The 19,102-nt window shown below is 35.3% G+C and overlaps 1 protein-coding gene across 3 annotated transcripts in view; it reads right to left on the bottom strand.

Moving 5' to 3' along the window:
- The window catches only part of TLL1 (tolloid-like 1), a 244,888-nt gene that overhangs the window by 4,830 nt on the left and 220,956 nt on the right, over positions 1 to 19,102 (bottom strand). For all 3 annotated transcript variants that reach the window (XM_011967784.1, XM_011967785.1, XM_011967783.1), the window contains 2 exons: positions 7,278 to 7,491; positions 101 to 351 (listed from right to left, as the gene is read on the bottom strand). In XM_011967784.1, the coding sequence (XP_011823174.1) occupies positions 101 to 351; positions 7,278 to 7,491 (465 nt within the window). The remainder of the gene's footprint in view (positions 1 to 100; positions 352 to 7,277; positions 7,492 to 19,102) is intronic.

The raw sequence follows: 19,102 nt of genomic DNA, 5'->3' as shown, positions 1-19,102 counted from the left end.
TTTGTAAAAGCATTGCCAACTTGTGAATGGTACATATATCAATCATGAATCAATAGGCATCTTAATGGTGTCTAGGGTATCCTATTGGTGGTATATTTACCCCGGATCCACAGAATCGACCAAGCCCCACAGCTGTTGAATCGAGACCATCAAAGAGCTCCACATAGTCATAGCCACAGTCTGCTTCTTCTTCCACTTCAAACGTCTGGAAGGATAATTCAAGTCGAGAGCCCCGTTCTGATACTAACAGCCATTCACAGTCAACCTGCCCCGGGTAGTTGTTATCCCCAAACTGAGCATGTGAGTACAGATCTCTGGGTTTTGATTCTGCTTTCAATCGGCCACCACACTCTGCCCAGGAAAGAAAAATAAAACGAGTAAGGTCAATGGGCTTTAACGGGTCCAATTTAAATTTCAGTGTAGTTTCAGTGTAGCCCAGCCATTGTCTAACTTCTGTTTCTACTTCCAGTATCAGTTATGTTTTCCATAACTGAAGAGTCAGATAGTGTCATGAGTGCCCACCCAGGCCCCAGACATGGACGACCTGGGTTGGAATCTCAGTCCCAATGCCTGCGGGCCCTGTGACTCTGGCTAAGGGATGTCTTTGAGCCATGTTTTTCTCAAGGGTAAAATACAGATGAAAATAATGGTACCAATTTTAGCGAGGTTTCAGAATTGAAAACATGAAAATCACTTAGAATCTACCACTTAGGAACTCAATAATTTTTAAAATTGTAATACCTAACACTGTCTCTAGTCTCAAATAACTATTTTCATAGAGGAGACTCCAGAGTATTAACTTAAGTTTAATCGTAACAATTTAAGAAGCCCAAATGCAAAGAAGTGAGAAGTAACTTAAAATTCAACAATAGATACAAAACTCCTCAGCGTGTGTTTGTGTTATATAAAACTTTCTATATAGAATATATACAAGAGTAGTATTTTACTTCAACAGAAATATTTATCTCACTTGATGGGGAAAACCCTACATATATCATTAATTATAATTATCTTTGCAATTCTCGAATCTATCCAACGATAGTCTGTGTTTATTACAAGAAAAAATAGTAAATGCTCCTCACAGCTCCTTTAAAAAAGATAAATTAATAAGCACAGGCTCTACCAGTTATTATTGAGTGACCTTTGTCACTCAAGGTAAATACACCAACGAAATAAGCAAGTGGGCACAAAATGTTTTAGTTAGTATAATTTAGAAAATAAAAGGTTTCAAACACTCTTCTCAGGAACAATTTGTAGTCAGAGCCCCAAAACTTTTCCTTTTTTTTGAGAAGAGCTCTCGCTCTATCATCCAGGCTGGAGTACAGTGGTGTGATCTTGGCTCACTGCAACTTCTGCCTCCCAGATTCAAGCAATTCTCCTGCCTCACCCTCCCAAGTAACTGGCACTACAGGCCCTCACTACCACATGTGGCTAATGTTTTGTAGTTTTAGTAGAGGCAGGGTTTCACTGTATTGGCCAGGCTGGTCTTGAACTCCTGACCTCAAGTGATCCACCTGCCTTAGCCTCCCAAAGTGCTGGGATTACACACATGAGCCACCGCACCTGGCCAGAGCCCTAAAACTTTTTAATTACTGGAGATTAAATAAAGGCGGAGAGTCTACAATGCCCCACCAACCTATCCAAGCAAGTATGGTGGTTAGGAGGGAGATAAAAGAATGGGCTATGAAAAGTGTCAGGAGAAAGTAGAGTTTCTTTCTGTCCCTGTTTGTCAAGGATTGAAAGAGTTTCTGGGAAGCAGGAGTTTCACTGCTAAAATAAGGAACATCCCAGAAGAAATCCAATGTGGTAAAATCTGGAGAAGCAAAACCACTGGACAGCCAAGTACAACTGTAACACTGTCGTGGTAGTCTGTGACCAGATATTCCTTCGTGAAGATGGTTAGGCAGCTGAAATTCTAAATTGGACTTTTCAGATTTGTATATAGTTTACCCATATTGTGGTTTGGTGATTTTTAAAAAACAAAATGTTTCTGAATTATGGGTATTGAACCCCTTGTCTGAATTCATGTGTGCCCAAGCAAATCTATGAGCGTTGTCGTAAACAACAGCAAATTCAGAGACCTTTATGTGACTAACATATGAAGGAACTTCCAGCTAGGGTTCCAGTTACAAGAATGACTTCCCCATTGGGCTGTGTTACACGGTGAATGCAAACGTCCCTCCGTCTTCCAAATGGTAGATGAGTATCTCACACAACCTACTGATAGAAGTGCCACTATTACAAATGTATTTATGTGAGGAAATAGTCCTGAAAGCTGGAATACCAATTACCCTTGGGATTTTATCTCCCAAGTCCCACAAACCGGAAGCCAAGCATCCTCCTTTTCCCAGTATGGAGCTTTTCTTATCTCAGTAACTCCAAGAATTATTTGCCCCTTCATGGGATGGAACTCCCAGTCAAATTGCCTGGCTGCAAATCTGGCTCTGTTCTTTACCAGCTGGGAGACTTTTTTCCACAGTTTCATTTCTAAAAAGGGAATCATAGATAGTACTCACATCATAGGGTCCAGATGAAGAGTGCATAGGTTCATATATGAAAAATGCTTGAAAGGTGCCTGGCATAGTAAAACCTATATAAACTTAAGCTACCATTATTATTGTTATTATTTTCCTATGAGCATATGTAAATGCCATCATCTGTACTCTAGGATCCACTCAGGTATGAAATGAAAAACCCAGAAAAATGAACAACAATTTAAAGCACTATTAATATTCTATTAGGAAGGAAAAATTCTACTTTTGAAGGCCAGTAAAATATTTTGTGAAAAATATTTCTGAATTCAACATATAAATATGTAAATCAGTGTAATCTCATTTACAGATTTTTTAAAATTCTACCTCTTCTCCAAGTTTGAGTATTGACTGATATATTTTGTTTTCAGCTTTTTAAACTAGCTTCGGCACTGGCATAACTTTTATTCCACCGCCCAGGAAGAGCAGCCGGGGAGGACCTGGAGAGCTGGTGCAGGCAGCCTTTTGTGTGCCTGCCTCACGGATATAAGGTAGCATTACAAGGACCAGGATCCAGAAGAAGCAACACTCTGCCAGCCACAACTTGGAACAAAAATCAAGGAAGAATTAAAGAAATTAAACAGAAGAGGAAAAATGACTTCACAGAGGCTTTATGAATCTGAAAATTGCAGGAAGGTGTCTTTATGGGACTTTATTAAAAACTTCTAGAAAAACGACCTACATTTAAAAACAAATGCCTTAAGCTGCGTTTAAGGACAACAAGAAGTTCCACGCCCCCCGCTTTTGCGTCCGTTTTCTTTTATCTGTTGCAGTGCACACCCTCATTTCTGTGGATCACTGCTCAAACTAATAAACCTGGACTTAATTTCTAACCGTGACACACACACACAAACACACACACACCCTATGACAGAATTCAGTCCACAGGAATTAATGTTCTAACCATCATTCACTCACACACACACACCCCCCATGACATAATTTAGTCCACAGGATGAATTTGTAAAGAATGAAATGAACATTTGAATGCTATATGCAAAAGAGGTGTGATTTTATTAAACTGTAATTACTGTTGCACCAACCTATAATATGCCCTGAGAAAATTCCAGAATACAATAGGCAGCCTGAGGGCAATTGCTTCTGGGTGTTTTCCAGAATCCTCCTGGCCGTTCAAGCAATGGTCAATAGGTCCTTTATTGTAATAGGTCACTTTAAAAGATGACTTTTAAATACGGTGAACACATTTTCATCGAAACTACCTATTCATTTACCAAGTCAGAAAAATATAAAACCAGTTATTTACTATGTTGGCAATAGCATTTTTATATCATCTAAAGAACAGCTGCCAAAGCAGTTCTTACAGAATTCTGAGAAATGGAAAATGAAGCTGAATAGGAAAGGTAAAAAGGAGGGAAGAGAAGCCTATGGTGAACTTCATTTTAATTTGGAAAGACAAGTTTGTTTATTTCCTGGTAAAATATTAAACTCCAGGAGAACTCTTGTAATTTGACCTATAAATGCTTTTAGTGAGCAATCCAGTTTAATTGATTTAGATCAAAATAATTTCCTTTCCAAAGAGTTTAATAATATATTACTTTATTTTTAAATGTCATTGACACAGAATATGATGTTTTATATTACAGAAAAGAAGTCCCAAGAGACAATACTTTGATTTTAAAAATTATTTTCTCTTCATGTTTCTCCCGTTTTTCTGTTTTGTAGCCATATCCTCTTAGAACTAAGACACAGGAATTTTTTTTTTTTTTTTTTTTTTACTAAAGATTTGCTTCCTTTAATTAAGTTATTTAAGGCTGGAGGAATATCATTTTTTACCTATTAAAATAAATTTGGAATTCGAATTTGAGCAAACTGTCAGAGGAAAAAATAACTCTTTTCAATTAAGTCCATTTTCCGTGGACTTGTTTTTTTAACTTCTAAAGAAAAGCAGCCATAATTACATATTACATTTCTAGTCACCTAGTTTTAAAATTCATAGTGTTAGAAATTTCTCTTGGGCATAAAATTAAAATTGTATACAAAAATATAAATTTATCTAAGCAAATGAAACTATATACTTAAAGGATCCATCAAAAATAGCCATCCATATTCTAGAAGACAGTAAATAACGAATAAATGCTTTATACGTGTAGCAAAGGCTGACAGATATGGTACTGGACTTGGCTGTCTTGTCAGCAGAAATTGAAAGATAAACTGAAAATCATAAGTTTAACTTATCAGACTGTAAGCTGTCAGTAGACAGGAATTCCTTCTATTGTCTTAAAAATTCCCACACATTTACATTGTCCAAAGCAGATGCAAAATAAATATTTGGTGAAAGAGTAGAATAAATGAACCTGTTAAAGAGACTTTGAGGAGAAATAAAAACAGACTTAAATAAGAGTATTTCAACATGTATGATTACTAGAAAGTAATAGGAAAAAAAAGAGGTCTACCAGAAAAATTCCAACCTAGGTGAAAAAACAAACAAGTAATATAAAAAATTCTCAGAATAATAAAGGAACAGGAATTGGGAAGTTAGGACTATTTCAACTGTTACTAACTTCTTGTGCTATTTCAGTTACCATTAAATTTTTTAGCCTTAAATTTCTCATTTCTGAAATGACAGGGCAGGCTTAAAGAATATCCATGGCCTGTTTTGCCTAACAAATTGTGATTGGGGTTCCTCACATGGTATCTGAATGGTCGTGAATGAAACAGGGAAATAAAATGAGCCTAGTCACTTACATACTTTGAAGAGATTTGCTTAATATTTCTATAAAGAAGCATTCAATCTTCACCGTATAAGAATGATACTTTTATATTCATTTTCTTCCTAATCCAAAAGTTTTACATGAGAAAATATTACTATAGTAGGAAGTACATTATCTTTGGAGACAATCAGAATTAGAATAAAACCCAGGCTTTGACACCATTTTAGAAACTGCAAATTAATCGTCCAGATTTTCACTGGCTTCATCTGCAAAATGAGGATGATAGTATCTATGTCACACAGTTCTTTTGAGGATGCAATCTAGGTAAAGTATGTGTGTAAGACTAAAATGGCCAGTGCATTCTCTACCATTGGATCATAATACATGACCTCCATTAAGATAAAATTAGATCCTCTTAGTGGAATGTTCATCAGAATACAAACACTGCAAATGGCGTGCATGGGAAGAAGTCATGCAAATTAGGGAGGTATGGAGTTTTACTGCTGTAGGTAACCTTGGGATTATTATTTTACAGATGAGAAAACTGAGATCCAAAGAAATGATCTTTTCAAAAGTTTCCTGCTAGCTAAGGGTTCACTTGTAGCAGGAACCCACATGTACCGACACACTGAGACATAATAGAACCTCAGTTATCCTGCTTACAAGGGGTAAAAAGAGACAGCATAAAAGTAACTTTTTCAAAAATGAATAAGAAAAAATAGATAATCTTAAAATACTGTATCATCAATTATTTAAACAGTTTCGACAGCACATTTTCACACTACATTTTTGGAACCTATGATGACGATATTTTCCAGAATGTGATGAGCTCTGTGCTATCAGTGAAACATTGATTAAGTAATAGGATTTTATTTTTCCACTCCTTCATTAGGTGACAAATTATAAGAAAAATACTGAAAGAGTAAATGCCAAATGTGTGGAAAATCTCTCATTAGCATGACATTTCTCTGGTCTATGTAAGATTTTCCTAGTGTGTAATATTTATATTAATCATAAGAAGTAATTAATTTGTATTATTGATAGAAGACAAATGATTACTATTATTAATCAGATTACTATTCTGACAATATCTTTATCATGGACTTCAGTATAAATCGAATGTTCATAATAAAATGAGTGGAAAATAATGTTGGATAATGGAATAGCTAAAATTATGAATTACAAAACAAAGTGAAAGAATAAAAACAATCGGCAGAAATTCATGACAAAATTTCACTAAAATTATTTCATAGATGAATTTGTACGTTTTTATACTGTGTTTTCCAAGACAAATTTCTCCCATGTATCAATCTTTTATGCATCAGCAATGCCACTAGGGGTCAGTACAAGCTAAATGACCAGTTAATATCTACATTTAACTGATACATTGTCTTCACTGAATGAAAAGGAGACATTCTATAGATATTTTATGGAACATATAATGAAACTGTCTCCAAACTATAAATAACATTACTCTATATTTTTGTCTAAAATTTTTCGTATTTTTTCTAAATTAAATTCTATTTCTTTAAGATTCCCAGAACAGTTAGTTGAAATGTGTAAGAGTAAATTCGATTGTAGGATTAGGCAAAAGATCATGTTGCCTACCAAATAAACAAAGGAAAAATAGAGGCTCTGTCAAACAGATCAGTCTTAAACTTATTTATAAAAATATATTAATGTAAAATCTAGCTGATCAGATAGGTTATTAGATAAAACATACATTTTTAATATCAAGTCATAGATTTCTATCTATTAAATATAACATAAAAATCAAACTGCTAATGTTAATATGAAATACATTATATGAATATTTCGGTACAGTTCTACTTAAACAAACTGCACTGATCACAAATCAGGCAAAAGCTATTGGGTCTTCCTAAATGCTCAAGAACTGCGAAGATCTTTAGGTAGGATGCTGTGTGGTTCTGCAAATATTTCACAAAGTGCTTCAATGAAATTTCATCTGCTATGCTTGGAGATTTATTTACAATCCTATTATTGAACCAAATTCACCAGAAGAGAAACCTGGATCTTAGTCCAAAAAAGAGAAACACGACTCGAATTTGCTGACCTGTAGAATGTGTGGCTTGAAAGCCTTTTCTTTGAACGGATGCATCAGAAACAAACCGAACAAACATTTTATTTCCAGTAGCCACAAGCGGATCTGGTATCTTGTTGCCACATAGTCGTCCAAGAATTGGTGACTTTTCTGTTTCTCCATCAAATACTTCTAAGTGGTCATAAGCACATTCTTGATGCTGCTCAATCTCAAATTCACTAAATGCCTTTTTTAAAAAGAAGAAATAAAATTTTTTTAAAAAACAAATCACTCAAAATGGGATAATTTTTGGGACAGAAATACATATTAATAATATATGTTCAGGGCATACTCATAATTTAATACATTTAGAGCATTATTGAGAAAGACGTGAAATCAATAAAATACGCAATATCTGAAAAGACACAACGAGGAAAACAATGTAATAACTTCATAAGAAATTCCACTATTTGGCTATTAAAATTCTACTATTGGGCTATTTGGCTACTATTGCAATTCAATCTCAGAATTTAAACAGATTATTAAAAAATGGTGTTTTATTCTGAATTTAATCCAAAAGATTCATCAGAAAATTTCAAGCAATCATATTAAAAGATTGGTTCCTTCTGGGTTTGATAATCATAGAACCCATTGGCCATTATCCTACCCTTGGGCACTTAAACTAAACTCAACAAAGTATTATCATACTTTTAGAGAACTTAAATGCAACAAATCTTCATAGTATAAATGAAAGGAGAATAACTTTCACTATATATTTCTTTATTTAGCTCTTACAAACCCTGTCATTAGCAAACACTGATAATACTTAATGCTAGAATATTTTTAATTTACTTTTCATGTAGATGGTACACTTATTTTAATATTGGACATCTTGGAGAGTTTGAATGCTTGGCTCTTATTTATGACATTTAAAAACTATTCTAATTTACCTGTGTCGTAATTTTCATCTGTGTGACTTAGCAAATTTAAAATAAAAAATAATTAAATGTATAGCACACTGTAGATCACAAAGCAAAGTTTAATTGAGATGGACTGAAAATAACATTGTCCAAACTATTAATAGTTACATAAATTACAGGTTATTTTCCATTTCCAAAGGCTCTTTTCTTTCCCCAGAAAAACCATCATACCTTGAAGAAATAAAGCTGTGATTCCTACTTAAGTCTATAGAATAAAACTAAAATAATATAAAGAAAATAAACATGAAAAAATATGAAATACATTTCAAACTTTCTTAAAATGCTATAATCCCTACAACAAAATATTGGCACATAAACTTTTAATAAACTTATTTTATTTGATACAGTTTGCTGAAGTGATCATAATATTCAGTCTATTTGAATACATATCAAAAAAAAAAAAGACTAAAAATTGCTCTGTCTCAGTGTGAACCCACTATCTATTCCATACCACACTACATCACCCACTATCACTTCTGACTTCGGAGGAGTGAAGAAAGAAATGAAAGAAACAATTCATGTTAACTAGGGAGTAGAAGAAAGAAATGGAGTTACTTAAGAGAAGAAAGAAAAGGGGGAAAAAAGCTGATCTCCCTTTTGTCTCTTTCCACTGCACTCTACTTAAAAAGTAGAAATAAAACATATTATAACCAACAAGCATTAGAGTAATTGTTTATTATAATCATGATGGATGAAAAGGAATGCTTACTTCATTTGAAGAAAGACACTGGCTAGTACAAAAAGACTGAACATACCACAAAGAATCTCACTGGAAGGAGAAGACAGAGTAGGGAAATATAGTGAACAAGGAGACGTCAGTAGAGTCCATCTATCCTGAAGCACAACACACAAAGTAGGCGATAACTGAAGGAATGTGTCAACTTGTTACTCTCTGTAACCCAGTAGAGTACACACATGGAGTGGGATGCAGAAGATCCTGAATAAGTATGTGGATGTCTGCGTAAATCTGTCAATGTATTTACCCAAAAACCTAGCTGACGTTTATGGCCAACCTCAAGTATGAAAATTCTACAGACAGGGCCTACTAAATCTCATTTTCTGCCTCTCATGAAATAGCAGTCTGCTCCTATTACCATTGCGTATATATATATACACATTCCTAACATCGGTTTGTAATTGATAGGAAACCACTATGAGAAAATTGGCTTAACCGCACCTAGAGTTCTTTATTAAATATGAAACTAAGCCTCTGAATTATAAATGTAATGTAATTTCAAGAGGAAAAACATTGGTTCAGGAAAAGAATATCTAAAAACCACTGCATGTTGAGCAAGTATCTCTTTCGATTGTGATTTAAAGTCATTTATCTGTAAATATACAGATCAAATAACCAGGGAAACCTGCTGTGTAGAAGAGAGTATTTTAAGAAAGTTGGAGGTCGTGGCATTCTAAAGTATTTGCTATAAGTAGTGGCTAAAGCTGGGATCAGAATTTACAGACCACACATATTCAGTCCATTGATTGGTCCATTGAAGACTGAATGAGTGAGATAAATAGGTGATATTTTTCTTCCTAATGAAATGCAGGATGTCTAGCCTAAATCATAACATCTGTTTAACAGAACCAAGCAACACCACACAAAGTGGCATTGAGCTGGTGGGCTGGGGGCCATAGTGACAGCTGGTCTGGTGCCAACTGGCTACAGCTCTTTATCAAATTACTAATGGAATCAGACTGAGTCTCTAAGAGTCATATTAGTCAAAGGTTCCATAGTGACATATACTCTAGTGATGCAAACAACTCTCATTCATTAAGGTATTAATGAATTTTCTTTTTGGAATAGGTAGCAACTTGTTAGGTCAAATGCCAAGGCTGGGTGGTCCTTTTCCAGAAATCAGTCTGAACTGAAGGCTCCACCACACACAAGCAAAGGTGTGACTAACTCACAGGCTGAGATCTCGGAAGCCTGCTCCTTGTATAGTAGAGATACCCACACACAGAACCTTCCACACTCAGTGACTTTACATCAACAGAAAATATTTCCAGGCCACAGAAATGTATTATAGGAACTCTTTGGAGAGGAAAAACTTCTAAAATATTTTTCAGAGTTCATAATGATAAGGCGTGATATATCATGTATCACTTTATTCTACAACAGAAGCCGAACCATGAATCTCAATATCTAAATAATAAAGAATGTGCACATTTCCAGCCACCAGGAACCAATGCCGCAGAAATGTCCCCAGAAGACATTACTTAGGTTCCCGAAAAGCCCTGTGAGTTCACAATGGAGACAGGATAGCTGGCAAGGATGAATGTATAAAGCTGTAAGGAACTCAGATTTCCACTCTAACACTACCTTCCTTTGGTAGACTTAAATATTTTTCTTAAGTGTTGAAAACTTTGTAAGTATTTGGGTATTAAAAAACTTTAAAGCATACTCATTCCATGATTATATTTCTATAATTTTAGGTTACTAATCTAGGTTTTAGAAAGGCCAAAAAAAAAAAAAAGTGACTAACCATGGGCCCTAGTCAGAAATCCTAATGCATTTCCCACAAGACAAGCAAGCTAAGAGATTAAGGAGTCCAATTCAAAAGAAATAAAATTGAACTCTCGATATAGGCTGTGGAAATAATAACTTTACTTCTGGAACACCCAAGCAAGACTAATTACCTGGCTGGCCCCTGGCCAGGCTTCCAGACGCTGTTCACTCATATGAACATCTGTAGAGGTTCTTTTATTGAAAATACAGGCGATGGCTAAAGAATGAGGCCTTACAGAGTAACTGCATATATTCACAAAGGACGAGATAATAAAATGATAGCACTTAATGCAGAAATAAAATTTAGCAAAGGTGAACATTTAAACTAAAAGAATTAAAGAGACTGTTGCAATTTGAGCAACTGTAAGATAAGCTTTAGAGGTCCCTAGTCCCAGCCATCTTTCACCTTTTCCTGTTTTTGGTAAAAACTGGCATTTGGTTTCCCACAAAATATGTGAAGGATTAGAGGCCACTGGAAAAACATGGCATCATGGAGTACAAACCTCAGTCTCCTGATTCAAAAGAACCTTTCTTCTCCATGAGTGCTCTATAACTGTGATCAAATATATTTTTATGGATTTATGATGGATAATTATTTAACAGTTGTAGATGTTTGTGTTTTTTAAATATCCCATATATAAAGCTATAATTTGTAACTATATGTTATTTAGCAAAACTCAAGGATATGATAAATCAACTAAAAATGATATAAGCACATTAGCTTATTGCAGTATGCTCGGATGCCTAGAACTTTGTTTGTTAGTATTTTGTTTTGAATGAACATTAATTCAAAATATAAACAGGTACTACCAAATTTAATGATCAGTTGAGTCTTTTAGAACCAAGACAGGATAAAAACAGGGATAACAGATACTTGTGACTGCAATTTCTTTGTACTTTAAAGCTATAATCATTCAGTCAGTACCTCATGATTAAATAAACACACACATGCATAATAAAAACAAAGCAAATGTGTCTTTTGTGTGTCTCTGCTGTAGCAGATTGCCAAACTCAATGCCTTAAAACAACACAAATTTATTCTTCTACAGCTGTGGAGGTCAGTAGTCTAAATTGGGAAGGCAAAGCTGTGTGTTTCTAGTTCAATTCTCCTCCCCTCGAATCCTGGCAGCCTTAGTGATTTGCTTTACCAACAGAATGTTCCAAAGTAATGTTCAAGGGCTTCTGAGGCTTCCACGGCCTCTTGGGACACTTTGGGGATCCAGGATTGACAGAAAAGAGTCTGGTTCCTTTGAGACCCCCATGTTGCAATGGTCACGTGTGGGTGCCATAGTTGTCCCGGCTGAGTCAGGCTTTTAGCCCTCCACATCAAGATGACAGACATATAATTGCAACCACCTCGACCCTTCAGATATGCTTCCAGGTGAATCAATCAATGTCACATGCAACAGAAAAATTACCAGCCAAGTACTACTTAAATACTGATGCCACTCCCTCAAACTATGAGATACAACAGTGCTTGCTTTAAGCCATGAGGTTTTGGGCTATTTTGCTATGCAGCAGTAGATAACTAGATCAGTGCATAAAAGGTAATAACTGCATTATAATGCCTAAGTCTCAATATAAATCTACAATAAACTGACTCTGATAGTTCAGTTCTCATGTTAATGTACAATAATATATACTAGATTTAGATAATCATACTGTAAACTGAATATACATATGGTGAATGAACATCATGCACATGAATGCTCCTATCTCACAAAGGGCACATAGGAATTTTATTGTAATTCCTATTATCTATAACTGCTAGATCATCTAAGTGTCTTTTTGAGATTATAGCCTTATAACCCAAATTAACCAAAATAATTGTGATCTCAGACACAGTGAAAGAAGGCTTGTTTATACCTATCAGCCACTACCTACATGTCACTCGACAAAACCATACATCAAGTTACAGGACAATTTGGGTTAGAAAGTACAGCAGGCTTTCAAAATTCATAAACTATCATTTAAAAAATTATCTCATAAAATTGTCTTCAGTGACAATTTTCTTTTCCTTGCTTCTAAACTGAATAGGGAACATGTAGAAATCTTGTGTTATCCTGATACCAAAACCAGACAATTACCCAACAACAGCAACAAAAATCCTGAAGACCAGTATCACTAATGAACATGGCTGAAAAGCCTTCAACAAAATACTAGCAAACCGAATTCAACAGCACATTGAAAAGATCATTCACTATGATAAAGTGCGATTCATCCCAAGGATGCAAGTATCGTTCAACATATGCAGATCTATAAACATGAGGCAAGACATTAACAGAATGAAGGATAAAAATGATCTGATCATATTAATAGAAAAAAACATTTGGCAAATTCAATGTCCTTTCATGTTAAAAAAAAAAAACTCTCAACAAATTAGGCACATAAAGAATGTGCAACAACACAATAAAGACTATGTATGACAAACCCACAGCTAACATCATAATCAACTGAGAAAAGCTAAAAGCTTTTCCTCTAAGATCCGAAATAAGACATCGATGCCCACTCTCACCACTTCTATTCAGTATAGTACCGGAGGTCCTAGCCAGAGCAATTAGGCCATAGAAATAAAAGGCATCCAAATTGAAAAAAAAGAAAAGTTAAATTATCCCTGTTTGCAGATGACACAATCTCATGAAGAGAAAACTCTGAAGACTCCACCAGAAACCTATTAGAAAGTAATAAATTCAGTAAAGTTGCCAGGTATAAAATCAATAGGCAAAAATCAGTCACATTCTTATTTACTAGCAATAAACTATCTGAAAAAGAAATCAAGAAAACAATACCATTTACAACAGCTCCAAAAATTATAATACCTTGAAATAAACTTAACCCAGTAAGTAGAAATCTCTACACTGAAAACTATAAAACATGGATGAAAGAAAACACAAATAACATTTTTTTTCAAAGGAACAGAAAAAAACACTAAAATGTGTATGGAACCACAAAAAGACTGCATAGCCAAAACAGTCTTGAACAAAACAAAAACTGAAAAACAAAAAAACCAAAGTTAGAATCATCCTACTACCTGACCTCAAAATATACTACAAAGCTATTGTAACCAAAACAGCATAATACTGGCATAAAAACAGGCACATAAACTGACAAAACAGAATAGTGAGCTCAGAAATAAATCCACACATTTACAGCCAACTGATTTTTGACAAAGATGCCAAGAACACACGATAGGGAAAGGATAGTCCCCTCTTATCGTGTTGGGAAAACTGGATATCCACATGCAGAAGAATGACATTAGAACCATATGTCACACTATATTGAAAAATCAATTCTAAATGAATTAAAGACATAAATATAAGATTCAAAACTATGAAAACTACTAGAGGAAAACATAGGGAAAAGTTCCATGACATTGGTCTGGGCAATGACTTTTTGGATTTCACCCCAAAAACACAGACAAGGAAAGCAAAAATACACAATGAAATTACATCAAACTACAAAGCTTCTGTACAGGAAAGGGAGCAACCAACAGAGTGGAAAGACAACCTACAGAATGGGATAAAATATTTATGAACCATACATCTGATACCATGCTAATATCCAAAATATAAAAGGAATTCAAACAACTCAATAGCAAGGAAACAAATAAACCTATTTATGGGCAAAGGACTTGCATAGACATTCCTCAAAAGAAAAGACACAAAAGACCAACAGGTATTTGAAAAAAATGCTCAACATCACTAACCATCCGGAATATGCAAATCAAACCCAAAATGAGATATCACCCCACACCTGCTAGAGTGACTATCATCATAAACACAAAAGATAACAAGTGTTGGTGAGGATGTGGAGAAAAGGGAATCCTTGCATACTGTTGTTGGGAATGTAACTTAGTACAGCCATTTGAAAAAAGTTAAAAATAGAATTACCCTATCGTCCAGCAATTTCACAACTACTGAGTTTATATCAAAAATAAATGAAATCAGGATGTTGAAGGAATGTCTGTTGCTCCCATGTTCACTGCAGCACTACTCACAATAGCCAAGATATGGAATGAACCTAAGTGTCCATCAGTGGATGAATGGATTACAAAATGTGGTATATATACACAGTGGAGCCACTAAATGAAGGAAACCTTGTCATCTGTAGCAACATGGATGAACCCGCAGGACATTACATTAAGTTAAATAAGCCAAGCACAGAAAAATAAATACTACATGGTCACACTTATATGTGGAATCTAAAATGATCAAACTTAAAGAAGCAGAGAGTTGAATGGTGTTGACGAAAGGCTAGAGTGGTTGAGATGGAAAGGGTTGAGTAGATTTAAGTAAAAAATACAAAGTTTCAGTTAGATGGAAGGAAAAAATTCAATAGAACTATCATACAACATGGTGACTTACAGTTAATAATACATTATACTCTTAAAAAATGCTAAGATAGTGTTTTTTTCCCCCACAAATATGATCAAAAGATGAATAATACATATATTAATTAGCTAAATTTAGTTATTAAACAATGTACATGTACTTCAACATATCACATTGTACATGGTAAATACATGCAATTTTATCTGCCTATTAGAAAACATAAATTGAAAAAAGAAAAAAAATTCTTTCTTTCTTATTTTCCCACCCTACCTATAGAAAAAGGAATATCAATCCATGAATTGTGAAGAAAGCTCCACTGTAAACATAAGGACCCAAATGTTTTCTTTGCCTTTCATCCCTGCCCTTGCCCATAATGAAGCCAGTTGGTAACCAAGTATCTACCAGGAGCTCTTGACCTAAGAGGATTAAAATATTTCATAATTGTTCAAGTTTCATTGAACTCATTTTCTAAATTTCAGTTTTGGTTGAAATTCTTCCATAAAAATTAAAGATCTCTCCAGGCATGGTGGCTCACTCCTATAATCTCAACACTTTGGGAGGTTAAGGGGGGCAGATTTCCTGAGGTCAGGAGTTCGAGACCAGCCTGGCCAACATAGCAAAACCCTGTCTCTACAAAAATACAAAAATTAGCCAGGTGTGGTGACAGGCGCCTGTAATTCCAGCTACTTGGAAGGCCGAGGCAGGAGAATTGCTTGAACCCCAGAGGTAGAGGTTGCAGTGAGCCGAGATTGCACCTTTGCACTCCAGCCTGGGTGACAGAGGAAGACTCCAACTCCAAAAAACAAAGCAAAACTAAAACAAAAAAATTTAAAGATCCTAAAGAAACCAGGCAAAATGCTTTTATTTTACACATTGTTACATCTTGATGAAATTTCCTGTATTATAAATGTCAAAGCACATGGGTCGGTGATTGAATGGTTTGAACTGTTATTATAAAGTATTGTTCACTAAATGACTATTGGCTGATATCTGCAATAATAGTGATTTCAGTTTTGAAGTAGATAACACTAGATAACAGTTACATTACATGCAGAAAGGCAATTGGGGAAACTAAAGCAATTATAGTGTGAAAATGGCAAGAGTTAAAAAATATAGAACCAAAATGTTACTTGGAGTGGGTGGCTTATCTGTTGTGACACACTTTCTACTAATCCTGGCTCTTAGGATGCTATTGAGAGTCGGATTTTATATGAACATGATCCGTGGGATAGGATGGTGGCAATCAATATTATGCTATGAATCAGAAGTTCTGATGTGGCAGCAATGTGTGTTTTCACAAGCCTTCCAGGTAATTCTGACACATGCTAGCATTTGAGAAAACCTGGCTTACACTGTAACTACTTCCACAAAAAACACAAATTCCAATTCCTAAAATAAAGTTTAATACTTGCGTTAAAGCTCTCAGTTTGCTTCTGAATATTACCTTCTTAGGATACCAGCAGGTATGACCATGGTTGAACAGACATGCTTTATGTCCTAATTCTCAAGTTGAATATTGGCAAGAAAAATAAATCCTGCAATTTGTGAAGGAACAGATTGCCCTAGAGTTAGATGGGATGTTTCAAGCTGAAAGATATATAATTGAGAATGGATTGAGTATTGCTATGTTTAAAACCGGGGTATATTAGGAGTTCTACTTCCCCTTGGATATAGAAAGCTGGAACTAGTTTTGCTTCTACCCTGACAACAAGAAAAAGCCATGATGTAAAGTGTAAAAAAAAAAAAAAAAAAAAACAAAATCATGACATTGGTTGAACACACCAAAGCATGGAAATCACAGTAGTCTGAAGTCTACTGAATGTCAGGCCCTTCCAAGGAAAGATGTGACAGTGGCAGACTACAAGAGGAAGAGAGGTTGATATCATACAGTCAGCTGAAAAGCATTCTGATGAAATTGGTGATGGCTTGGTGAAGGTCATGTGTGGATGAGGGGAAGAGGAAACTACAGACACGAGGGGAGCTTGTACACACTTGCGGATCCTTTTCCATGGACCTCCATCTCCTGCTCACAAGAACATTTGTGGAAAAAGCAGGAGGTGGGTGAGTGCCTTTCTTCGTGTTTCAGGCTTGAGAAAGGGAAGTGGTCACTGCCACGAGAAAAGTCTGAAGCCTCATTGTATTTCTTCTTCAGAAAACACAGCCTTAAGCCTCTGAAGGAGAAGCAGAAAACCCTGCCACCCCTACGACAAAGGTCCAGAGCCACTGCAGGCAGAGGAAATGTCAAAACAAAACAGACACAACAAAATAAAACCAAAACCAAAACCTACTACCCCTAGGGGAAGTCCTGGATTCAGGATCAACTACCAGTAACTAGAGATCTTCTACCACTAGGAGACTGAAAAGAAACTCTCTCCCAAGGAAGATTCATAAGATATATAGACAGAGTTTCACTGCCACGAAGAGAAGAAAAAGGATCACCGAGAAAGCTCAACACCAAGACCCGAACATGCAGGGCCTGCCTAAGGTGGAGTCTGTACTGAAATAATAAAGAACCCTTTGCCTTCACCACCAGACTAGCAAGCACCAAGTAACAAGCAACTGCCATCTATCACTGATAAAGACAAAAAAGGGTGGAGAGGAACGATATTTGCGCTGGGGATGAACAGAGAAGGTATGAGTGAAACAGAAGCATTGAGAAAACACCTCTTAAATCCCAACCTCCACCCGAAGAAAAAGGAATTTGAAGCCAGTGGTGCAATGAAGATAATAATAGAACAAGAAAATCCAATCTTGGCTTAATTAGATCCACCTAACACCCTTCTCCATACACACAAATACACGAATAAGCTAACACAAGAGATGCATCCGTTTCCAGACATAAAGTCTCTACTATTGCACACATAATGTCTTATTTTAATTTAAAAAAATGAGACACAAAAGGCAAGAAAAATCAAACACTGCTAAGAGACGAAACAATCAACAGAACAGACCTGAGCACATGGCCCCTATGTTTATATCAAATGGAATTTAAAGGAACTACGAATTTAACGTTGATAAGTTAAAGATCCTAGTGAAGATGCACAGAATATGCAAGAACAGATGGAAGATTTCAGCAGATAAACGGTGTTATGGATTGAATTGTGTTTTTCTAAAATTAATGTTGAAGTCCTAACCCCCAATGTGATATGTTTAGGGACGTAAGAGACACTGGAGCTCTGTCTCTCTCTGTGAATACACAGAGAAAAGGCCATGTGAGTATACAGTGAGGTGGAGGCCATATACAAGTCAGAAAGAGAGGCCTCACCAGACACTAATCCTTGTTAATTACAACTTAATCTTGGACTTCTAGCCTCCAGAACTATGAGAAAATAAATTTCTGTCGTTTAAGCCGTAAGTCTGTGATAATCTGTTATGGCATCCCAAACAGACTAACATAACTGGAAACTATAATAAGTGAAACGTAAATGCTAGAAATAAAGAACATGGTAATAGAGATAAAGAATGCTTTTGACAAATTTATCAGTAGATTCAAGACAGCTGAAGAAATAATTACTGAATTTGAAGATAGGTCAGTAGAAATTACTGAAACTTAAACTCAGAAAGAAGGGCAAAAAATGAACCGAACATCCAAGAGTTGAGGAATAACAGCAAACAATCTAGCCCGTAAGTAATTTGAATCCCAGAAGAGAGACAATGGCACAGAAGAATTATAAGAAGAAATAACAATTGAGAATTTTCAAAAATTAATGACAGACCCCACAATACAGATGCAAGAAATTCAGATAATTCTGAAAAGGAAAAACACCAAAAAATTATTAAACAGAAACATACACACACATAAACACATACACCTGCATACATTATATTCAAATTGCTGATAAAAAGAAAATTTTGAAGGCAGCCATAGAAAAAATAATCACGACTTATGATATAATGATAAGATTTACCAAAGAAGTATGGAAAACTATGTAAGCCAGAAAAAAATGGAATCATTCAAGATGGAGAAAGAAAACTGTCATCCTAGAATTCTATATGCAATGAAAACAGCTTTCAAAAGTGTTAATGTACATACTTCATACC

This window comes from Mandrillus leucophaeus, unplaced genomic scaffold, assembly GCF_000951045.1.
Source record: "Mandrillus leucophaeus isolate KB7577 unplaced genomic scaffold, Mleu.le_1.0 Scaffold81, whole genome shotgun sequence".
Lineage (NCBI taxonomy): Eukaryota > Metazoa > Chordata > Mammalia > Primates > Cercopithecidae > Mandrillus > Mandrillus leucophaeus.
Note: the sequence above shows the minus strand (reverse complement) of the source record. Positions and strands in the feature narration are given on the sequence as shown.